The 23,787-nt window shown below is 45.5% G+C and overlaps 1 protein-coding gene across 1 annotated transcript in view; it reads left to right on the top strand.

Moving 5' to 3' along the window:
- LAMB1 (laminin subunit beta 1) overlaps positions 1–23,517 on the top strand; it is a 69,233-nt gene extending 45,716 nt beyond the window's left edge. The window contains exons 24-33 of the mRNA XM_077864052.1: positions 7,420–7,789; positions 10,745–10,929; positions 11,795–12,036; positions 14,859–15,062; positions 15,681–15,825; positions 18,131–18,338; positions 18,576–18,717; positions 21,293–21,469; positions 22,901–23,060; positions 23,227–23,517. Coding sequence (XP_077720178.1) covers positions 7,420–7,789; positions 10,745–10,929; positions 11,795–12,036; positions 14,859–15,062; positions 15,681–15,825; positions 18,131–18,338; positions 18,576–18,717; positions 21,293–21,469; positions 22,901–23,060; positions 23,227–23,363 — 1,970 coding nt within the window. The 3' untranslated portion in view covers positions 23,364–23,517. The remainder of the gene's footprint in view (positions 1–7,419; positions 7,790–10,744; positions 10,930–11,794; positions 12,037–14,858; positions 15,063–15,680; positions 15,826–18,130; positions 18,339–18,575; positions 18,718–21,292; positions 21,470–22,900; positions 23,061–23,226) is intronic.
- Positions 23,518–23,787: the final 270 nt, after the last annotated feature.

Genomic DNA, 23,787 nt, shown 5'->3' with positions numbered 1-23,787 from the left:
GCTTGCTGACCTTTTACTTTTACAGGCATGAAAAGCCTGTTACCCAGAATTAGAGTCAATCAGAGAATTGTTCATTTAGTGCGTAGAACTTTACCCCTCACTCTTATCTTCAGACTTGTAGCTCAGAATCTGTAAAAGGAATTGAGGCTTATAGGAATAATATCAACTTGTTTGGGTCAAAAGTTAGATCGTGCTTTAGAAACTTTGCAAAGAGTGAAATCCTTGGTGTCCATGTTCACCAACTGCTTTGTTTTATCCAGACAAAAGTCCACCCTGTTACATAAGAAACTCTTGGGACCCAAGTGTTTTTGGCAACCTGCAAGGAGTAGAGAAAGCTCCTAACCTGCAAAGCTTCCAGAGAGAGAGACGGGACTTAACAATGGGGAGGTCGCGGCTGCCACCGGACCCTGTGCGTTACAGGATGGCAGTGGGATGGTGTTGTATGATCAGATGAGGCAGGAGTGAAAACACAGCAGCACGTGGAGGTCAGAGCTCTGGATGGGCTGGAGTGTCGTCACAAGGTCTAGAAGGGACAGGAGCCAACAATAAGGACGAGAACAGGTGTCATCTGAAATTAGATGCAACCATGGGGAAAGCAGGTGACTCCTTTTCTCAAAATAGGTAATTAGTTGCCAAACCGTCTTCAATTTCAAATCTTTCAAGGCCACAAATACAGACTTTCTGGTGCCACTTCGTAAACAGCATGCTTCTAGGAAGACAGGTCATAGCAAAGGTTTCTCCTTATGGAAAAAAAATGCAGTTGTGTGAAAGACAAATGAGTTGAGCCTCCAGCTTATAACTTGATGAATGTTCCTATTGTCCACACGGGTTGGGGCTCTCGGCCAGTCGCCCAAGTTTGAACAAGCCCACCACTGTGCTGGGGATGGAGAGAATCTCATCCACCCACCAGCGAACGTGCTGGAGAAACCCTCAGCTCGGAGCCCTGCATTGTGCCCCCCGGGAGTCAAAGGGTCACACGAGGAATCTTTCTGTTGATTCATAGATAGCAAAGGGAGGGCCTCTGGGTGTTGGAAAAGCCTAGTGTCTCTTAAACCAGCACAAATTGGAAATGTGAGGCATAATAGATGAGAGGCTCTGGGTAGTGGCCATTTCCCCGTCATGCTTGTTTCTCATTTCAAATTTGTTTTTAATAGAAAAATTATATGCATTCCTTTGCTCACACATGAATTTTTAGAATGCTTGTATTTTCTCAGGCTGAGATTCATTTACAACTACCCACCTTATTCTTTATTTGCAGCGTGACTTGGGAAATCAGGTTTAATTTGATTCTTTAGAAGGCCACGGATACTCTTATTAGGAGAGGGAAGGCTTATATGATCCTAGTCATGGCGTGTGTGTCCCCTGCAGGGCGGGCCAGGCCAGGGACCCCCAAACTACAGCCCATGTGGCAAATGCAGCTCACGGCCTGTGCCCGTTTATGTCTTGTCTGGGGCTGTCTTCGAGCTACAGCGCCAGAGTTGAGTAGTTGTGACTGAGACCTGTGGCCTGCAAAGCCCAACTGTTTCCTATCCAGGCTTTTATAGAAAAAGTTTGGGGCTCCTGGGTGGCTCAGTTGGTTAAGCGTTTGCCTTTGGCTCAGGCCGTGATCCCGGGGTCCTGGGTTCAAGCCCGGTGTCAGGCTCCTTGCTCTGCAGGGAGTCTGCTTTTCCCTCTCCCTGTGCCTGTCCCTGCTGCCTGTGCATGCACACTCTCTCTTTCTCTCTCTCTCAAAAAATAAATAAAATCTTTAAAAAAAAAAAAAAAGAATTAGAAAATAATCTGCCGACCTCTTGATGAGCCAGCCAGCTCGTTTCTGCATGTGATATCATTACTTCCCACCTTTCATTCCCAAACCAGTTAGATTAGTAAGGCCTGCCCCCAACCCCCCCCCCCAAAAAAAATGGTGGGGCTGAGGGGGTAGAGAATTTAAAGCAAAATCACATTTAAGAGACTAAACTATTTAAATTTCCCTTGCAGTGAAATTGAAATGCCTAGGTAGAGAATCAGTGAACCTTTGGGCAGTGTAGCAAATCTCCGAGTAACATGGGACTCCGAGATTTTTGGACCTAGCACTTTCCCTGTCCCAAGGCAGGTCAAGTCTCAGAAGGAAGGCAGGCTACCAGCACCGCGCGGGGTGTGCGCTCCGCCTCGTGGGCCTGGACCCAGCAGAGAAGCACGGCCACCTGGGCGCGTGGGCCCTGCAGGCCCTGTGAGGATAGGGCACACGGAGGCACCTGATGGCCAGAGGCAGGAAGAGAGCGATGCAGACCTTTCCCTCTGCCAGGGGAGGCCGGACCCACAGGCCCCGGAGTCGGTCAGCAAGGTTCCATGGAAAATCTTAGCTGTAGGGGCCGCGCGCAGAGGACCGCTGTGTGCTGAGCGCTTGTAGGGATAGTCTGTGCATATTCTTGCTTTTATCCTTCCCACCAGTCATCTCTGAGGATGAAGAGAATCTCTGCTGCGCAGCTGAGAAATCGGAGGCTCAGAGAAGTTAAGTGACTTGCCCAAAGACAGAACGCAGGTGAGGGCAGAGCTGGCTCTGAAGCCAGGCCTGGGTGGCCCAGGGTCTCTGTTCCTGCCACGGGCCTGGCAGGTCCTCGCTGACAGGTTTTAGAGAGGAAGCGCTGTCCTGGCTAAAGGACGCAAGGACAGGGTGCAGCAGCAAGGCTGTGGGGGCAGAGGTGCCGTCAGGAAACCATGCCCTGGGGACCCATGGCGAGATTTGGTTTCACTGACTGTGAAAGCCTTGAATACCAGGCCATGGAGGATGAGCTTCGTGCAGGTGTTGGAGGGGCTGGAAGAGGAGAGGGAAGGATGGGAAGGAAGCAGGAAGTTCAACCTACTGATAAAGAGGCACATAGGCCAAGTTTCCTGTTCGAGCATCGACCACTAGGCCTCACGATCTATAAAACGGGCGCATTATTCTTCACGTATCTAGCTCTTAGAGATCACGTTTTTAAATGCTGAGAAAACTTAGTGAAAACAAAGGAAACCTATTGACCACATAACCGAGAACGTATTTACAGCTGGTGGAATTCTTAATGGCTCATTAAAATGATTACGGTCTTGTATTGAAAATGCTAGTCTTCGTCTTCATGACTTGTTCGTCTTAAAGATCAGGCCACAGTTTTACTAAATACTTTCTTTTTCTTTCTAAGAGAACGGCTTCGATCCTCTGGTAAAGAATCCCATTTCTTAAAGCAGTGCTGAGCTGTAGGTCCACTTAGACCAGGCACCCCTAATTAGTGTGTTTTAGATCCCATTGAATGTGAGATGGGGTTAGAGGGTCCCCTTCATAATTCCGGCATCCGTGAAGCTTTCAGTTGTCAGGCGAGAACCAACCTTTACTGCAGGAAGTACCGTTGGGTGAGAGGGTCTTTTTAGGATTGTGGTCATCCTTGTGGGCCTCCCGGTGCTCATCTCCCGGGCATCCCCAGGAAGGAGGCAGTTCTGGAAGCGCAGCAGAGACGGGAGCACGTGTCTACACAGGAGCTTAGCAGTGTCCTCACTTCAGTTTGAAAACCTGATACTGCATAGCCCTTTGGTGCCTTCCAGAGAAAGTTCAGGGTGGAAGTTCTCAGGGATGAAACTGCAGTCCGGCCATCTGTGAAATAAGACACTGCAGTCAGGGACAGGATGTTGGTCTGTTCAGCTGACCCGGTCCTGTCTTCTGGAGAGAGCCAAAGTCCTGCCGGCCCTTGGGGTGCTGCCTGGACTGCAGCCCTGTCCCCAGAGGAGGAGGAAAGCCTTCATGGGGGTGCACTTGCCTTTCAGATCCTACAATTTAGAGCCAGTGTTTGTCCTTGCAAAGGTGCCCGTGACAGGATGAGAGCAAGAAGGGCCTTTACCGGTAAAGTCAATGAAAAATTAGTAGACAAATTAAAAAATAAATTATATGCACCCATCCCTCGCCCTAAGTATGAACCCTCTAGGGGTTCTCTAGGACTGAATTAACATGTGTGCCTTTGCATTGTCTAGGGGAAAGAATTTTCTCGGCAAACTCAAAGCATATGCACCATCTGCCTCAGTTGTCCCAAGCCTAGGAGAGATGATAAAGTAGGCGCAGGTCTACTGGGCCACCTAAAAGCCCCACCTGGGGCTGCTCACTGGGAGCAGGGGGGCAGGAGCAGACTGAGCAATCTAATTTTTATTTTTTTTTAAATTGTCATTTATTCATGAGACACACACACAGGCAGAGACACAGGCAGAGGGAGAAGCAGGCTCCCTGCAGGGGTCCCGATGCGGGACTCAATCCAGGACCCCAGAATCAGGGCCTGAGCCAAAGGCAGAGGCTCAACCACGGAGCCACCCAGGCACCCCCTCCAATTTTCTTACACATGGCGTCATGCATTCCTCTTGTTACATAGGCCATTAGGTTTGTGCATGAGCCTGCGTTGGTCAGCTTCCAGAGTCATGACTCTGCTCCACCTCCAACCTTTGAAGGGTGCACACACACATTCCCTCACCTCCTCCCTCCCTGCCGCCTCCTCTCTCTCACCCCCACAAGCACACAGTAACATACAAAAGGAAGGCCAGAACAGGTGAAGAACTGACAGGTCAGTTAACTAGATCAGAATGGGGTCTAGGGACCCTCCACATCAGCAGCACCTGGCAATGTTAGAAATACAGATTCTCAGGTCCCACCCCAGACCTTCGGATTCGAATTTGCGGGAAGGGGGGCGGGGAAGCAGCCTGTGTTTCATGAACCCTTCCGCTGATTCTGATGTATGCCCGAGTTTGACAGGCTAGGACCTAGGACCCGGATGACTCCTGTAACTTCTAGCTTTCTAAACGATGACCAAATTTTACCAAATGATATGGAAATCCATTTCTAAAATTTAAAGAACGTGAGCTCTTCACACATGTTCTTCTGATCCTCAGAAACTGATGAAGACCGTGGTTTCCAGCACCTTCCCCATTATTTCTCTGGGGATGTCTCCCACTAGAAAAAGATTCCATGGTCAAATGAGTTTGAGATACAGTTGGGTAAAAACGATGTGAAACAAGATTTCCCCTGCAGAACTCCTCTGAGTCTTCAATATGCTGATGTTTGTTTGGAATCTTCGAGAGGAGAATGTATTTCCTGAACTTACTGCTCATGGAGCCCTTCTCTCCAGGAACATCTAGAGACAATGGTGTAGGGAACACACTTAAAGTTATTCACAGCTCACTCCAGCTGCTCCCTGACTCGAGAATGCCCCCCAAAATGTAGGGAAAATGAAACATGCCTGAAATTCCTGGAAAGAAGCAATATACTTAAGGAGGGGGGAAAAAAAGTTTAGTTTTGAAAACCCAAGGCACTAAGGGAATGCTCTGTTTTAAACCCAGAGGTTGAAGACCAGAATGTTCCATAGTTTAAATCTTTGGGAAAAAATCGTGATGTTATTGGCAAATATACAAAGAAAAACATAAGGCAATGACAGCTTTTTTTTCCCCAGTGGAAATGTGGTCAAGCAAGACTGGACAGGAAACTACCAGACACTTCCATGGGACACAGAAAGTGATGATAATAAAAAGTTCGAATGCTCACTATGAGCTAGACGTTCCTCTAAGCACTTTGGAATTCAGCTATTTCATATCCTGGAAGTGATCCTATGTGGTAGCTGTGATTATTACCTCATTTTACAGATATGGAGGCCGTGACTCAGTTTCCTCAGTTGCATAGGTGGGGTGTGGGGAAGGCAGTATTCACAGCCAGGCAGCCTGAGTGATCGAGCCCCACTGCTGACTTCTCAAACTTGCTGCTCAAGACCATCGAGTGGCCTTGGCCAACACAGGCAATGAGAGAGAAACTAGTAATAAAAGGCGGGAAGTGGCACGGGTCCCATGAGTGGGCATCAGACACATCTCTCTGGGCTTGGAGGTTAGTGAGCAAATCTCAGGGCCATCAGTGAGACTGGTTCTGGCAGATATTTCATTAGAGACGAAGAGCAGCTGTCGACCCAAGAAGGTCTAACACGATCTGAACGTATGAGTGTGTTGGGTTTTGCCACAGTCAAAATTGCATTTTTAGGAGGATTATTTTGTTTTATAGGGGTGTGTAAATGTGCCTTGCATGCCTGTACGGAAAATGGAGTTAGAACCTCAGGTGGCAAAGATAGTCAAGCGCCAGTTGCATGTTAACCCTGTGCTTGTTGCGGAGGATGGAAAAAATGGTTGCAGATGTACTCCTGCCCTCGGAGTCCTCAGGCTATTTAGGGAAATATATTTGTTTTGGGGGGGGGTAGGTTTTTTGTATATTTTTGTATCCCCCCCCCACTTTTCCTAGAAAGGATTTAAGCCCAGAGATGTTTGTATAGGCCTTTTGTTTTTCAGACACTATATAAATACTGTGAAATAATCAAGTGTTGGTATAAAAACAAGTTAATCCTGGGGCACCTGGGTGGCTCAGTCGAGTGTCTGACTCTTGAATTTGGCTCAGGTCAGGATCTCAGGGTCGTGACATCAAGCCCCATGATGGGCTCTGCACTCAATCTGCTTGAGATATTCTCTCTCTCTCTCTCTCTCTCTCTCCCTCCTCCCCTCCCCCCTAAAATAAATAAATAAATATTTAAAAAAATACATTAATCCCCTGAGGTTTGGGGCTCTAAGCCAGGATTCAATGGCACAGCCATTGTGGTAAGTAATGTCAGCCAAGGTCCATTGGCCAAGAACACTGAGTTTGCCCAGAACTGGTTGGTTCTAAGATGCCTGTTGGGCCAGTGAGAAGTTGGGGCTGACTGGCTCCCAGGTCCCTTCTCTCACTTCTGACATTTCATGAGCCTGTGTTCTTACGGACCCTGCGGGGGCTGGTTATCACAGTGGTAGGTACCCTCCAGTGATACTTTGTTGAAAGCCTTTAAACTAGGTCCTTAGAGGGCCTGTGACTTGTTTCTCATTGAGTTTCCTTCTTACCAAGTTCACCGCATTTCATCAAGTATGCAGCGTTCTGTCGGGTCACCAGGTCGGGTGAAGTATGGTAGGAGCTGTTCGTTGGTGTCATCAGGATATCACTGGAATTATCTGTGGGGAAGTCAGAGTGAAGGGAGGTAGAGGCAGGCCAGACCTTAGAAGAACACAGACTGGAGTTGCAACAGGCTGGAGTAGAACCCTGGCCTGGCCGGTTCCTTGCTGTAAGACTTGGGGCACGTCACCCATCCCATGGGGTTCAGTGACACGATGCGTGTAAACCATTTACACGGTGCCAGGCACAATAAGTGTCACCTGAAAAGAAAGAAAGATTATTACTCTTAATAAGGGGCTAGTGGGTGTGGAGGTGATGCATGTGCTGGGGGAGGCTGCCCTAGCCTCTACGAGAGCCTTCGGTACGTTGCCGGCCTGGCTGGCACCTTCCCACTGGAGCGACACCGAGGATTCTGAGTGCCTAGTTGCTGAGGTTTGTGGTCTAGTGGATCATCAGCAGTGCTGTTTCCCTTCCAGCCTGTGACTGTGACCCGAGGGGCATTGAGACGCCGCAGTGTGACCAGTCCACTGGCCAGTGCGTCTGCGTCGAGGGTGTCGAGGGTCCTCGCTGTGACAAGTGCACTCGCGGGTACTCGGGGGTCTTCCCCGACTGCGCTCCCTGCCACCAGTGCTTTGCCCTCTGGGACGTGATCGTCGCCGAGCTGACCAATCGGACCCGCAAATTCCTGGAGAAAGCCAAGGCCTTGAAGATCAGCGGTGTGATCGGGCCTTACCAGGAGACTGTGGACTCGGTGGAGAAAAAGGTCAACGAGATCAGAGACATCCTGGCCCAGAGCCCAGCCGCGGAGCCGCTGAAAAACATTGGGGATCTCTTTGAGGAAGCGGAGTAAGTAGTCTCTGAGCCCAGGGAAAGCCCTCGCCGTGTTGTTTCAAGCTGATGGGAGATGTCCAGGCTTGCTGCGTCCATCAGGAGGCGCGGCTAAGCCCATTAGTGGAAACAGATGCTGGGCCATCGGCTTCCCAGCAGCCTCTACCCTGGTGCCTGTGGCTGAGTGAACACTGACAAAACTGTCGAGGCTGCAGAATGGAGTGTGTGCAGTTCCACGGAGCGCTCCTCTTTGCAAATAGTGCTCCGGGGAGAAGATAGGCAGGAACCATTCAGACACCCAAGGATCCCGAGTTGTGGTGGGTTAGGTGCTGGGCTTGAGAATTTGAATGACTCACTTATGCCTGCGTCTCTTTTCTCCCCTCTGGAGGAGGGGGAGGCAGTGCTTATCTTTACTTACAGGGTAGCTGAAGGGTTGATCCATGAAATGATCAATGTAATTGCCAAAAACAGGACGACTGTAAATCATCGTTACTGTATTTTGCTCCTAGGGAGGAAATACATTATCACAGCAAGACCCCTATTTCCAAGTTTTTTTCTGCTGCTCTGCTGCTGGTTCACTAGAGCAGGGCTCCATTCTCTAACTATAAGAAATTCTCTACAGGGAAAAACTCTCCTCGAGGCCCTTCTCTGGGCCATCCTCTCTCTGCATAGTGTCAGTTTCGCGGATGAAAGCAGAGAGAACTGAGCTCTGAGTGATGCTGAAGTTCTCTGGGATCAGTTTTCTACCATTTCTCCTGGTCCCAGACGTTCCAAGTCCTTTTTTCCACATTTTCTGTGTGATGGGACCTGAATCAGCCTCTCTAGGAAGCCAGATGGACTTTTCATCTCAGTGCTGTAAGCAGCAGCAGGGGAACAGCTGACCTGCACTCAGGCATCTTGTGGGAGATCCTTCCTAGACCTTCGAGATTTCAAGTAACCGGTCCCTTGATTTCCAGCCGGAGGTTTTGTGTCCAAGACCCTGTGGGTGACCAGAGTGTTAGGAAATGTCTAATGTGGGGCAATAATGCATTTAATGAGGAATTTTAGCTCATTAAAAAGATGGTGTGCAGCTCAGTCTCCTAACACATAATGATAAGTTCTGGAAGGCTATGGTCCAAGCACAAGCCCATTTAGAGCCTGATTCTCAGCCTTGGTCTCCTGCACCCAAGGAAGAACCAAACGAGCTGGGTGTCCTTGGAGGACCTGCCAGGGGAGAGATTACATTCCTGAAATGTCTCTGTTGCTCTACCCTCACTAGTTTTCTCACCGGAGAGATTGTAATCAACTCAGGGAAACTGGTTTCATTCATCTTTTTTCAACACGACATCCAAGGATACGTATTTTAGGACCCAAAGTGGCATTATTAAAAAAATACACAATGTTGTATATGATTTCTTTAAAAAAGAAATCTAATGTGTAGGAGAGCTGAGAAGAAACGAAAGCCTTCTGTGAATCAGCAGGTGAACAGAGGAATTCACTGCAAAAAAAAAAAACAAAAAACAAAAAAAAAAAACAAAAAAACCCACCTATATTATAATTGTCTCAGGAAAAAGTGGTTGAGCTTATAAAATGTAATTTAACCTACAAATCCATTTAAGGACTTTTTCTTTGAGTTGGGTCTTTGTTTTATCTTGGCCTTAAATGGCATTTTTTGACTGGCCCCAGCCTTTCAGCCCCCCTACATTTTCCCAGTGTTTTACCCTGACTAGTATTTCCCTGAGGAGACAATTACATCTAATTAGGTGACCCAGTAAAGCCCAGAGCTACAGTCTTCGCAAATACTACTTTCTTTGTGGATACACACACACACACACACGCACGCGCTGTATTTATCAGTATATCTACAAATAGATGCCTAAAATACAGCTTTGGAGATGGGAAATACAGAAGAAAATGCAGCTGGGTTTAGATTCCAAATGAAATACTGTGAAAGCTAAAGGTGTATTGAACTCTGCCCTTGTAGATACTACCTTCTTTTTTTCTTTCTTTCTTTCTTTTTTTTTTTTTTTTAAGATTTTATTTATTTATTCATGAGAGACAGAGGCAGAGACTTAGGCAGAGGGAGAAGCAGGTTTCATGCAGGGAGCCCGATGCAGGACTCGATCCCAGGACCCTGGGATTATGACCTGAGCCAAAGACAGATGCTCAACCGATGAGCCACCCAGGTGCCCCAATACTACCTTCTTTCTTATCAAAAATAAAAGGGTTGCTTGTTGGTGGAAGCAGGAGGGTCCTTGCATGGGACCTTGCCAACAGGGCAAGTATATGGAGAGCTCCTATGGGTAGCTCCCATGGTTCCTGGTGGCTGTGGGATTTCCTTTCTGTGTGTCCCATTTTTTTTTTAAGATTTTATTTATTCATGAGAGACAGAGAGAAAGAGAAGCAGAGACATAGGCAGAGGGAGAAGCAGGCTCCCTGCAGGGAGCCCAATGTGGGAGTCGGTCCCAGAACTCCGGGATCACACCCTGAGCCAAAGGCAGACACTCAACCACTGAGCCACCCAGGCGTCCTGACTGTGTGTCCCATGTTGAAGATGATCCCTGAGATCCAGATAAGAGCATTTTTTTGGCAGGAGGCTGGGAGATATAGTTCTACCCTGGAGTCACGTCTTTTGAGTTGTGGGGCTGCATGGGCTTGATGCTGGTCACATTCAGAGCAGGAGCTCCATGCCCTGGACCTTTGCTCGGAGGGCAGCAAGTGCTCAGAATCCCTTATGTGCCACATCCACCACAGTGCAGCTGGTTGGCACTTCTGTGTCTTTCTTCAAAGTCTTTGAAGAAAGAAAAATTGATAGAGTTGACATAGTCTCTTAATGATGAAGAGAATAGAACCAGGACTTGGATATGGTTACAAAGTACGGAATTGGTTTGAAATTACAGAGTAATGGGTACTGTATTTGTAGAAAATGTAAAAATAAGACTTCAAAACTCCCCTTTGGTTTATTTTACTTAGGCAAACTTGTCCTCTTTACAGGAAATTAACCAAAGATGTTTCGGAAAAGATGGCTCAAGTCGAAGTGAAATTGTCTGACACAGCTTCACTAAGCAACAGCACAGCCAGAGAACTAGATTCTCTACAGACAGAAGCAGAAAGCCTAGACAACACAGTGAAAGAGCTTGCTGAGCAATTGGAATTTATCAAAAACTCAGATATTCGGGGTGAGCATCTTTTGTGCAAATATGCAGTCCTGGACAATGGATTTAACCCGCCGTCTAGCCCTTTAGGACAGCACTTTTAGAATAAAATCTAGTGCTTTCTAATAATCTTAAAGCCTTTTCTCACTGAGTCTCTGGCACAAATAAGGATTAAAGTCCCCACTTACAAATGTGGGACCTGGGACACAGCCTAAGAGACACAGCAGAGGTTCATTCCATGGAGCCAGCAGCAAAGTGGCATCATTTCCTGATTTTTTTTTTTTTTTTCAGTGAATGGTTTAACCTTCTTGGTGTTTCTTGGAAATGGGCTCTTTCGAAGAGTTAAGAAATTAAACTGATACTTCAGCAAATTCTTTTATATTCAAGAATGTTGCCTGGTCGGGAGAGAATTTTTGCAGCATCAGATCACACTAACCATCCTATTTTACACGATTGTTTATTTTTTGGGCTGGGTCCTTAAAGCCAAAACATGCCATGCTGTTTTATACATACCATTTGAATGGATCTGAATAGTTAAATAGGAAAAGAGAAAAAATATCTGGATGTGTAATCTGCAGGCTGCCTGACACTACTAGCCATTGAGAAAGGACTGGAAGAGTGCCTATATGCAGAAACATCTGCATGATTGACTTAATTTTTCATCCAGATGTTTGGCATCCTCCTGAGCCAAAATAGCTACTAATAGGACAAAGTGTAGCCATTGATCATGAGGGGAAAGTTGTCTTTCTTCATAAAGATTTTAGTCCTTGAATTTTAGAGCAAAACCATGCAGTTCTTCCCTAAGGCTGGAAGACACCAAATACGGGCATCATGTACTGAGAGTGAGTACGAGAGGTTTAACTGTGGGCAATTTCACTTCGTGCCCTAGGTGCCTTGGATAGCATTACCAAGTATTTCCAGATGTCTCTCGAGGCAGAGGAGAGGGTGAATGCCTCCACCACGGATTCCAACAGCACTGTGGAGCAGTCGGCTCTCACTCGGGACAGAGTAGAAGACCTGATGATGGACCAAGAGGCCCAGTTTAGGGAAAAGCAAGAGGAACAGGCCCGCCTTCTGGATGAACTGGCAGGCAAACTACAAAGTCTAGACCTTTCTGCTGCTGCAGAAATGGTAAGGTTTGAGGGTTTGGCCCTAAGGCTGTGATGCAATAAGAAAATCCACCCTGTTTTGTCTGTAGTACTATTCACTTTGCAAATGAACCAGCAGGAGGAGTGAAACTGGCCTTAGGTTTCTGGACCACCTTTGGGTATCCCCCGTCAAGCCAGATAAAAACAACAGCATGTGCCTCTCCAGCCCACCCCCAACCCCCAACCCCCCAAGGCCCCCCACCCCCCACCTGCTTCCAGAGGTTTCTCTGTGATGCAAAGAATCAGAACTACTTTCCAAGACTGTTAAATTGAATCGGTGTGACTTCTTATGCAAATTGGAACCCTCCAGACTGTGGGCATCCCACCCCCCCCCCCCAGCTGCAATTTGAAGTGCAAACTCCTCCGTGGAGCAATTCAAGAATCATTCTGGGAGGGACTTTAAAAAATTAAAGGAGCGAAAGAGGTTTTTTTTTCCCCTGGGTGTAAATTAAAATGTTCCTTTGTTCCAGTAACTTTACCTGGTGAAGATTAACCCTGAGACCAACCCGAGACAGTAGATTCATTTCCCAGAAGCTTTTAAAGAGTAATTCTGGATGGAGCCAAATGAAATTGAGTTGTGAGTTTAGTGAAAATCAGGCAGAAGGCCAAAACAAAAAACAAAAAACAAAAAAACAAAACCCCCAAAAAAGCCAACTGTTCTTTCATCCTCTCCTTTCCTTATTGTTTCTCCCGGAAGGACCCCTACCGAGAGAATTTGGAGGGTATTGTTTACAGACTAAAGCTTGTGGCTCCTAGCTTAGGAACCCCCAGAGGATCAGTGAAAGTAGGAGGCAGGTGGATGCCGAGAAGCCAGGGAGCAATCGGTTCAGGATTTTTGTAGCCATCAAAGCCCCCTCCCTCCCTTCCCACCTGCCTTCCCCATCTCGCTCTCTCTGCCCTTGGCAAAAACCCACTGTCAATACCATATTGTGCCAAACTTAATTGATGCCTGCAAGGTTATATATTATCTTATGAACCTTTAAGGTCTCCTGTCATGGTTTAATGGAAAACCATTAAACCCAGAGTGGTGTGTCCGCTGCACTTCGTAAAGTGACGAAGTCACTATGCACAGGCAGGAGATGCCAGTTGTCACGTCTTCCTTCCTTTTGGGGTAGATTGCTTCCTGAGAAGTTCTCATAAAAACCGGTCATCACCAGCAAAACCCACACACTGAAATGAAAGCCTCCGAGCATGCTGAAGGATGTTTACTTTGCAGCAGAAGGTAGCGGGTGAGCAGGGGCCCTGAGGGTCCCTTCCCTGCTACCGAGCATTGGCCAGCTCCTGGTCGCCCACTGGGTGTGTGTGCCTCCTCCGAGATCCCCCTGGTCGGGTTCCAATACTGGCATTTCTTGGGGAGAGAGGTTCCTGTCCCTTTGTGGTTTTCGAGTACCTTCAGTTCTTTGTCGTGTGTGTGTGTATGTAGCTAGACCCGTGCTGGTTTTCTTCATGCCTGTCGGTTGAAATAAAACAGATCTCCTTGTGTGTTGTCAGATTGTTTTTAGAAAGCATCCCTGGGGCCTTATGCTTCTCTTAAGACTTAACCATGTTCTTCCTTTTATTTTTTTTTTTAAGATTTTATTTATTTATTCATGAGAAACACACAGAGAGAGGCAGAGACATAGGCAGAGGGAGAAGCAGGCTCCCTGCAGGGAGCCCAGGACTCCATCCCAGGACCCCGGCATCACGCCCTGAGCCACCCACCCAGGCATCCCTAACCATGTTCTTCTACAGCACGCAGAATAAACTTTATTTTCTGAAGCTTTTTATGAGCTGTAAACCAGATATATGAAAGATTATTAAGTTGAGATGTAATGGGATTATAATTATCATAAAATGATTAGTCTAAGGAGTCGACTGTTCATGCAGAAACTACTTTGGTTCTTAAAAAGAGCACCTTCCTTGTGGGGCGCATGACCTGCTCCTCACTGCCTCTGTTCAGTGTGAGAGGACAGCTCCACAGTTTCCTTCCTGCTCCGCCTTTTCCAACATAGAGCAAACTTATAATTTATCCACGTGCAAGTGTATATCATGGCCAGGCCCTGATCTTTGGAAGTTTCTGGTAGGTAAGGAAGGAGGAGTCTAGGGATGGAGAATTGTGGAGGGTTTGCTTACTTGTAAAAGTCAAATCTACCTTTGTTCCTACTGTTTTTCTGTTTCCCTCTCACATCTGGAACGTTTCTATTTCCCCTGCTCAGATCCCACCAACCAGCACATCCTTCCCCTACGACAGCGCCAACCCTCAGCAGTCTCTCTTTCGTTTGCCTTCTTTCTGACTTACAGCACCTGACTGCTTCTTGGCTGTCTTACGGAGAGCGAGCCTGTCTTCCAAATTGGATTTGAAGGCCAGATGATGAGCCTTCTAAGGCTACCCTGTTGACCGGAACTGGAAGAGTTGACCATGATGTTGGATCGGTCTAAAAAATTTCTCAGTGCCTTTTTGTTTCTTCTTCTTTTTTAAATCCAACGGTTTAGGCTAGAGGGGAAGCATTCTTTGGCTCGCATATTGGCAGATTTCAGCTTAACAGCAGGTAATGTCTGCACCCCACGCAGCGTCCATATGGTATTCTGGGTCATCAGGGCAGGAGGTATTGGAGAAGGGTTGCAAATTTTCAGCTTCCTTGGCAGTAAGTAGGGTAGCTTCTCCCTAAGCTCCGTGCTCCTCCCTCCCCCCTTGAACGCTGTGTTCCCAGGCACCCTTGCTGAGGACCACCTACATGCTCTCTGGGGCCACCCAGGCCCTGCACAGCTGTTCTGAGCAGCAGACGCCCTCTCTGAACACTCGTGCCTGCCCTTGGCTTGTTGCAGACCTGCGGGACGCCCCCGGGGGCCTCTTGTTCCGAGACGGACTGTGGCGGCCCCAACTGCAGGACGGACGAAGGCGAGAAGAAGTGTGGGGGGCCTGGCTGCGGGGGCCTGGTCACGGTTGCACACAGTGCCTGGCAGAAAGCCATGGACTTCGACCGAGATGTCCTGAGCGCGCTGGCCGAGGTGGAGCAGCTCTCCAAGATGGTAAATCAGATGTTCGCTGTCGGTGACGGATGGGGAGATCTGGGAGGAATCCGTTCTCAGTGGTAAAATGAAAGGGGCATGTCAAGGACATGTCAAGTCTGAAAGTGCAAGTTTTTGTGAGGTCAGGGAAATCAGTGCACAGGGAGGTTATAGTCATAGAAAATTTAAGAATTTGCTTTCTTCTGATGGAGATTTGCAGTAATGATGTTACTTAGCACGTGGGTCCAGGGTCATGAATACGTTGAGCTATACTGTAAAAATTCCATGCTGAGCAATTGAGCGTGTATTTTTCTAAAGTGACCGTGTGAACGGCAGTATTTACGTTGGTACCTGAGAAAACATACGGGCCACCAGATGCTTTGGGGGAGTTAGAAACAATTAGAAAAAATGTTGACACGCTAGCCTTATCTGTATGAGAATATCGTGCGGCAGTCCGTAGCCGGAGTGCTTTCGCTCTGTATAGGGACACAGTACAGTTGAAGGAGAGACGTTTGTTTCTAAAATCCGTGATTCCAAATGCATAGTGTTCCGTCGTCATTTTCCGGACCGTTTGTAGTATTCTGGTCGGCTGTAGGAAGAGTCACGTTGTTCCCTGGGTAACTTGTTCCTCGTATTTAGGTCTCCGAAGCAAAACTGAGAGCAGATGAGGCAAAACAGAATGCTCAGGATGTTCTGCAGAAAACCAATGCCACCAAAGAGAAAGTGGACAAGAGTAATGAGGACCTGAGAAATCTCATCAAGCAAATCAGAAACTTTCTGACCCGTAAGGAATTGTTTTCATTTGACTTTTAGACATTTCTTTCTCTCTTGGAATATAAAAATCGTTTTTTAAGAGTTGTGTCTGAGAGACCAGAATTCAAGTCTGCATTTTAGATAAAATCAGTTTCTGGCTGGGAATAAAGTAGCATTCCCCACCCCAGCCCCAAAAGCCCACGTGAAGAAATGGTGGCATTTCTTAAACTTACGTGTGTGTAAGTAATCTTCTCTGATGTCAGGCAGACACAGACGGGATACCCAAGTAGGAAATCAAGTCAGACACACACCCTGTGAGAACTGAATTTGGGATCTGTTACCGATGACGTATGTCATTAGGTCCTTAAAGTAGTAGCTTATTTTGGCGTTGCCTGCAGAGCTTTGTAATCCTGTTATTTACAGAATAGTATGCTTACTGTTAGCTCTCCCTTCGTGTTCTGTAGAGGAAGAGAAAATCTCTAGAGTTTGTGGTCCAGCTCATAACTGCTTCTGGTCACAGTCTGGGCGTTATCAGGAAACAATGGTTTTAGCTTCAAATTACACAAAACTTTCAACTGAAATGGACTTAATAAAAAAAAGATGCTTATTGTATCACAAGAGGTTCTGGGACTCATGTGGTAAGGATATCTGCTTTGTTCTCAGGCCAGCTCCTCCTGGTTACAAGGTGGCTGCCAAAGTCACAGACTTCACACAAAGTCTCAGTAATACCTAATGAAAGAAAAGACCACCTGTTCCTCTGTTGTTTCTTTTTTAAAGGAAGAAAAAAAGAGTTTTTAGATTTTATTTACTTATTCATGAAGAGACACACAGAGAGAGGCAGAGACATAGGCAGAGGGAGAAGCAGGCTCCCTGTGGGGAGCCCGATGCAGGACTGGATCCCAGGACCTCAGTATCACAACCTGAGCCAAAGGTAGACTCTCAAACACTGAGCCACCCAGTTGCCCCTAAAGGAAGGAAATCTTCCCCAGAAGCCTTGAGCAGTCATCTCCATAAATCTCACTGGCCAGAAAAGCATCCCATGCCCATGCATAAATGTCCAATGGAATGGGGTAGACTAATCAACATTTAACTCTCAGTTGCTAAGTTGACCTTACCCTAGAGGTAGGAGCCTGAACGAAATAGTGTTCTGTTAGCAAGGAAAATGGGGAATAAGGAAGGAGCCAATGGTATTCCTAGGGATAGCTTATGAACTATCCTGTGGAAGCCATCGCTTGATCAAAATACTTTCCTGTGCTTAAATCCTTAGGGGTTCATTTTTATGTTAATAGTTAAAAACAAAAAGTCTTAAATCAGTGACATATTTGAAGCTTAACCTCTTGGGCATTTTTCTGACCACCTTTCACATTACACATTTGAAATTCCTTGGCTTCTTTGATTATACACTATCAGATTCCCTTGCCTCTCTGACTGGAATTTCTCCCTTTCTGTAATTTCCAGAATCCAGATAATTTACATAAGGAATATCAGCTCTTTACATCTGCATTTATAGTCCTCTCCTAGCTATTTTTTTAATCTCAATTAAAAGTTGGCACTACTCGGGCACCCAGGTGGCTCAGTCGGTTAGGTGTAAGTGTCCAACTCTTGGTTTTGGCTCCAGTCATGATCTCAGGGTCGTGAGATGGAGCCCCATGTCAGGCTTGGCACTCAACGCAGAGTCTGCTTGAGATTCTCTGTCTCCCTCTCCCCCTACCCCTCCCTCCATTGCTCGCTCTTTCTAAAATAATAATTTTTTTAAAATAGCACTATTCTGTAATCAATTTGCTGTGCTTGACTTTCACGTGACTTGCTCTCCCCATAGTCTCTCCATCCAGAGATGTCCCTCTTTCCTCGCTCAAATCCTACTTTCCTTCAAAACCTGATCAGGGGGATCCCTGGGTGACGCAGCGGTTTGGCACCTGCCTTTGGCCCAGGGCGCGATCCTGGAGACCCGGGATCGAATCCCACGTCGGGCTCCCAGTGCATGGAGCCTGCTTCTCCCTCTGCCTGTGTCTCTGCCTCTCTCTCTCTCTCTCTGTGACTGTCATAAATAAAAAAAAATTAAAAAAAAAAAAACAAAAAACAAAAACCTGATCAGTTCCTCATCTTGTAGGCTTGTAGGCTTGTAGGAAGGCTCCCCGACCTTCCCAGCCTACAGCAAATTCCAGTAGTTTCTTGTTCCACATGCTACTCGATTAGACTATGAATTCTTAAAACAGGAAGTGCATATGTCTTGGTGTGATCCCCAAATGCTGTTCACCTGGCGGGTGACCGGAAGTGACGGAGTGAAACCGTCTGTGACTTTCACCTCTTCGTGGGGACGTCTTTGCTTTTCACAGAGGACAGTGCCGATTTGGACAGCATTGAAGCAGTTGCTAACGAAGTGCTGAAGATGGAAATGCCCAGCACCCCACAGCAGTTACAGAACTTGACAGAGGATATTCGCGAACGAGTCGAAAGCCTTTCTCAAGTGGAGGTGATTCTACAGCAGAGCGCTGCTGATGTTGCCAGAGCTGAGGCATTGCTGGAAGAAGCTAAAAGAGCCAGGTATCTGCGGAGGTTGTGGCATGTTGGGGGCTTGTGTCAAGCAGGGGAGTATTAAGTATTTCTTTAACCAGTGAAATGTCTAATAAAAGTGACCTCTGTGAGTCTCTCTGGGTCATTCCAAGAAGGCTGTTCTTTAAAAGAAATGTGTTGCTGTTTTTTTTTGTTTTGTTTTTTAATGTTCCGAGGGGAAGTAACTTTGTCAGATTCACATAGATGATCTCATTCTTTTTTACTCAGCAAAAGTGCAACTGATGTTAAAGTCACCGCAGACATGGTAAAGGAGGCGCTGGAGGAAGCCGAGAAGGCCCAGATTGCAGCCGAGAAGGCAATCAAGCAGGCAGACGAAGACATCCAAGGAACCCAGAACCTGCTAACCTCGGTAAGAGACTCGATTCCTTACCGGTGGGGGAGAGAACAGAAACTCTATCAGGAAACTCCGTGTATTTGAGTTACATGAAAACTCTCACAGCTGAACATGAAAAGGTTGCTCTAATGTCAGTAAATCCGATTGATTCCCTTAGCACGGATGCTACATGTGCTGTTTTCAAGGATGAAAGGACCCTGAAGACACTGGAATGTTAAGCCCCCTTCACTTTTATCCTATACGTGTTTTTATCTCCTCTTCCTTCAAGGACTCACATAGACTCTGTTCAGTAGTATGAAGGATAGTATTAATTTCAAAAGTTAGTTTTAGGAAACTCCTGCTGTTATCGAGCAGCCCTAAAGCAACCTACATAGTGAAGACCAGTATCTCAAAATTCATGAGGTGAGTGTTCACAAAAATTTTACTGTTGAGTTTTGAAAACCACTGGAGAGCAATGAAGGTCAAATGCTTCCAGCCCCCACTTCTAGATGAACCTAATGGGGATCTTCTAATGGAATGATCTGTTTTGTTCAGAATGCGTGGAAATCTTAATTTTTTTTTAGTAAACTCTATGTCCAGCGTGGGGTTCAAATTCGCAACCCCGAGATCAAGGGTCACGTGATCTATTGACTGAGCCAGCCAAGCATCCCAAAAACTTCTCAAAGCAGAATAAATACTCTTGACTCAGTGACTATATTAAAAGCACACACTAAGAACCTTTCACAGGGATTTAGTGCTTAATTGTTAAAAGTCCTACGTAATCCAAATATAATTTTGATTTTTCAAAAAGGAGTCCTACGAGCGAATCTTCCCATCCAATTTTAGGAAAGTTCATTTGTTTTATAAAAATTGGAGGAAAATGGACTCCCGCAATCCCTTACCCATCTTCTCAGAATATACTTTGAGATTAGATGTCCTTAGAATTTTGCACTGTTATCCTTCCCAAGCCAACAACCCCTAATATTGAAAACCTGGCAGGTGGTTTTTCAGCCTGCTTTTCCTACCACTGGTTGATACAAACCTGTCTTCCCTTATTCTGCTGCACTCAGTAAAATGAGACTCAGCAGTTCCTCAGCCACTTTTCCTTCTTAAATCTCAAGTATATACAAGGCCCCTTCAGGCTACTTGTTCAAGTGTAGAAAAATTACATTTTATCACCAGACTATGTTCTAACCCTTTGATTATTCTGATTTTTCTGTCTCTATAGTTTAGCAAATTTCTCAGTGTGCTGTCAAACATTTTAATGAACTTTATCTATTTAGATTACTTAATAAAAATTACTCAGTTCTAGGGCAGCTGAGTGGCATAGATGGTTAAGCCTCCAGCTCTTGGTTTCAGCTCAGGTTGTGTTCTGTGTTGTGAGATCGAGCCCGTGCTCAGCTCAAGGTCTGCTTGAGATTCTCTGCCTCTGCCCCTCCCTGTGCACTTGTGCATACTATCACTAAAATAAACTTTTTAAAAAAATTACTAAGTTTTGAAAAGCAAAGTGGCAAATATAGGATTTAATCAAATTACAAGTGGGATATTTGGCTTAACGATCCAAGTGGATAATGAGTTTTTTTCAGAGACCCTGGGGGACAGGAAGCATTTTAGGTAAAGGATAAGAAGCAAAAAGAACTTTGCTATTAGTGAAAGCTTGTCAAAACCTATTCCCTCATTTATAAATAAAACTATAAAGCTCATCTTCTAAGAAGTGTAACTGCTCTCAAAGATTATTTTTCTATGTTAATTAATGGGTGAACTTCTAGGTTAACAATCATTTGGTTTGAAATACAAATTTTACCATGTCTGTATTAATTAGTTTCACTATGACATTATTGTTATTCAGACTTAATGCTATGGAATAGACCCATCCTGGAAGATAATTTTTGAGAAAAACTAGGTGCTCAGGGAAACTGGTTCTTCTGTTGTGGGTCAGACTGCTTATTTGGGCTAGCTCTTAAAAATCAACGTTTACTGATTATTCTTAGAAAAGAGAAATGTGGAACCTCACCAGTTACCCAGATACTTTTTCCCTAAATGACTTTTGAGTATATATGGGTTCCAGCTATCTCTTCTGCAGATGACAGTCCATCTCCCAGTCCTAGAGTGACTTTACGGAGTTTTCAATATTCCTGGTCAGCCTTTAGTAATTAGCTAAGAACACTCAACTTTCCCAACAGTTTCTGAAGACCCATAACCTCCACTAGAGTTGAACATCTAGAGTTGACAGGAAAAACTAAAGGTGACTTGGGAGTTATCATTTTCCCCACCCACGTTAATTTGGAAACCAATGTGGAAATCCTTCTCACATCTGCTTATTTGTGACCAATGTTTAGCCAACGCCTGCAGGTGTCCTTAAAATGCTTTCTCAACACATCAGGCTGTCTGGGGGTGGTTCGGTTAAGAATTTTACATGATTTCCAGATCATGAGAATTGCGAAAAAAGCTGGGCACTTGATATAAGCTTTTCCTTTTTGCAATTCTTTTCTTTGGATCTGGAGCAAAAGAGCATAGTGGTCTTTTAGTCTTCCTCTAGATTTGTATTCCTAGCACGCCCTACCACTTGTTAAACTACTGGCTTCCTGGGTCACTGACATTGTACTTGTAGATTGAGTCTGAAACTGCTGCTTCTGAGGAGACCCTGCTCAACGCCTCCCAGCGCATCAGCGAGCTGGAGAGGAATGTGGAAGAGCTGAAGCGGAAGGCTGCCCAGAACTCGGGGGAGGCAGAGTACATCGAGAAAGTAGTGTACACTGTGAAACAAAGCGCAGATGATGTGAAAAAGGTAAGTCCAGCTTTGTAACTTCACAGCTGTGTTCATAAAGGAGCAACGAGCCTCCTCCTTGCCTTCCTTGGAATCGGTTAAGGGACGTGGACCTAAGTGACCTGTTTTGAAATAGCAGCCTTTAGAGACACAGATGGAAAAGAGTGGGAGTGGATTTGCAAGTGTCCAAGAAGTGTGACCTTAGCCCTCCCATCTAAACTTGGATAAGGAGGCAGGAAGATGAAATTAACTGAGGGGTGGAGGTCTTGGAGCAAGCCTACTGAGCTTATACCTCGGTAATTCAATTAGGAAGGCTGGGGTGGCCTACGGTGATTACCTGGCCATTTGAGAAATCTTTAAAGCGGGGTAGAAAAAGCTAAAGGAGCCACCACAGAACAGCTAGTGGGGAACTAAATCTCACGTCTTCCACTCACTAACCACCTCTTGCTGCTCACTTGGAAGGTACTGTGTTGTGCAGAGAAAATCTCCTACAACCCAAATTTTTTCATCAGAAGCCAAGTAATCCTTAAAACACATGTTCAGGGGGCAAATGTTTATCTCCAGAGAAACCTTTTGACACTTTTAAGGGGAGTGTTCCAACTGTTAAATGAATAGTTAGGGAGTTACGAACTGAAATATAGTCAAGATTTTTCCTTGAACTTAGTGTAGCTTTTAGCCATTACAGAAGGGGGACTTCCTTCTACCTCTGCCTGGGGAAGAGAACAAAATAGTAAGAAAAGTGGACTACACTACCCTGTTTTTTCAATCATGGTTTGTACTTTCGTGCGGTTCTGAGAGCATAAATCAGAGCATTTTTCACAAGTACCCTTTTTACAGAGCATTTTTTGTAAAAATATAGCATTTGATTATAATCAGATGAACGACCCCCCAACATTGAAATCCTTATTATCAATGGCTATGGTTTGAACAGCGTTTCTCAAAAGCAGCACCTGCTGCAACCACCTTGTCAAACCCACACAAACTTCTCATCTCCTCACCCATCCCTGTGTATGCTACATCTCCCCTTACCTTTCCTTCCCTTAAATCGCTACACACCCTACACTGGTTCTCCTATCAGCTCTTCAAATGGGCCTTTTTTGACTCCCAAGTGTTTGGATCACAGTGAATCTACTTTACAGAGAAAATCTACTACTCTGCCTCCATATAACTGTCCTAGGACACCCCCAGAAAAAAGTGCTGACAGGAGAAAGGCACCTTAGCCCTGGAGACCCGCTACAACTCCAAAATATCTTTCGGATCTTTCATTAAGAAAATTCATGTCAAAAGAAAAAAAGAAAATTCATGTCAGTGTTGTATTTAATTCCACTGTTTCAAAATAATTACTTACGCCTAATAGCTTAACGCCTGAGTGCCCTTCCAAGCTTGCCACAATGACACTCTTAATGTCCGAGATTACATTTATCACCTCTCTGTGTCTAAATGGAACTGCAGGCTCTGGACAATGAAGTTGATGAAAAGTATAAGAAGGTAGAAAAATTAATTGCCCAAAAAACCGAAGAATCAGCAGATGCCAGAAGGAAAGCGGAGATGCTACAAAATGAAGCAAAAACACTTTTGGCTCAAGCAAACAGCAAGCTACAGCTCCTGAAAGGTAGGTCTTAGGCTCGTGCTTTCACAACGTAAAGAGAAAACATGCACTGTGTTATTTAAAAAGTTGAAAAATTATTCACTTTGTCTTACGCTTTATAGGCAAAAACGATCAGTAGGAGGTTGAGATCATTATAGTGTAATTTACTCAGACTTTTTATCTCCCACAGATTTAGAAAGAAAATATGAGGACAATCAAAAATATTTAGAAGATAAAGCTCAAGAATTAGTAAGATTGGAAGGAGAAGTCCGCTCGCTCCTAAAAGATATAAGCCAGAAGGTTGCTGTTTATAGCACCTGCCTATAACAGAGCAGGAGGCGGCTCGAAGGTGACTGAGGTGACCAAAGTAAAAGAGCTACATTTTAAGATCTTCAAAATAAAACTCATTACCTATTTAATGTTTTTAATCAGCACATTTTGTATGAAGTTCAATAAAGTACAGTCCTTTTGTATAAATATATATTTAGTATAATTCTTAAATTTTACGGATTTAGCGTTCATGAATCCCTTTTAAGCAAGGGTACTGTCAATGTAAAGATGGTTTTATAAACAGATGGCCTCCACAGGCCCCTGCTTTCTGTTTTGTCTATGAACAGGCTATCATCTGTTTGCTAGGTCAGTATCCTCCACGAATCTGCCCCCTAAATCACCTCCCAGTGGGATGCCCAGGTGGAGGGTAAGGATATAGCCTGAGCACCCCCTTCACCATTTCAATGGTTGCTCCAATCTC

Source organism: Canis aureus, chromosome 21 (genome assembly GCF_053574225.1).
Source record: "Canis aureus isolate CA01 chromosome 21, VMU_Caureus_v.1.0, whole genome shotgun sequence".
Classification (NCBI taxonomy): domain Eukaryota; kingdom Metazoa; phylum Chordata; class Mammalia; order Carnivora; family Canidae; genus Canis; species Canis aureus.
The sequence above is the reverse complement of the archived record's forward strand: the minus strand, read 5'-3'. Positions and strand labels throughout refer to the sequence as shown.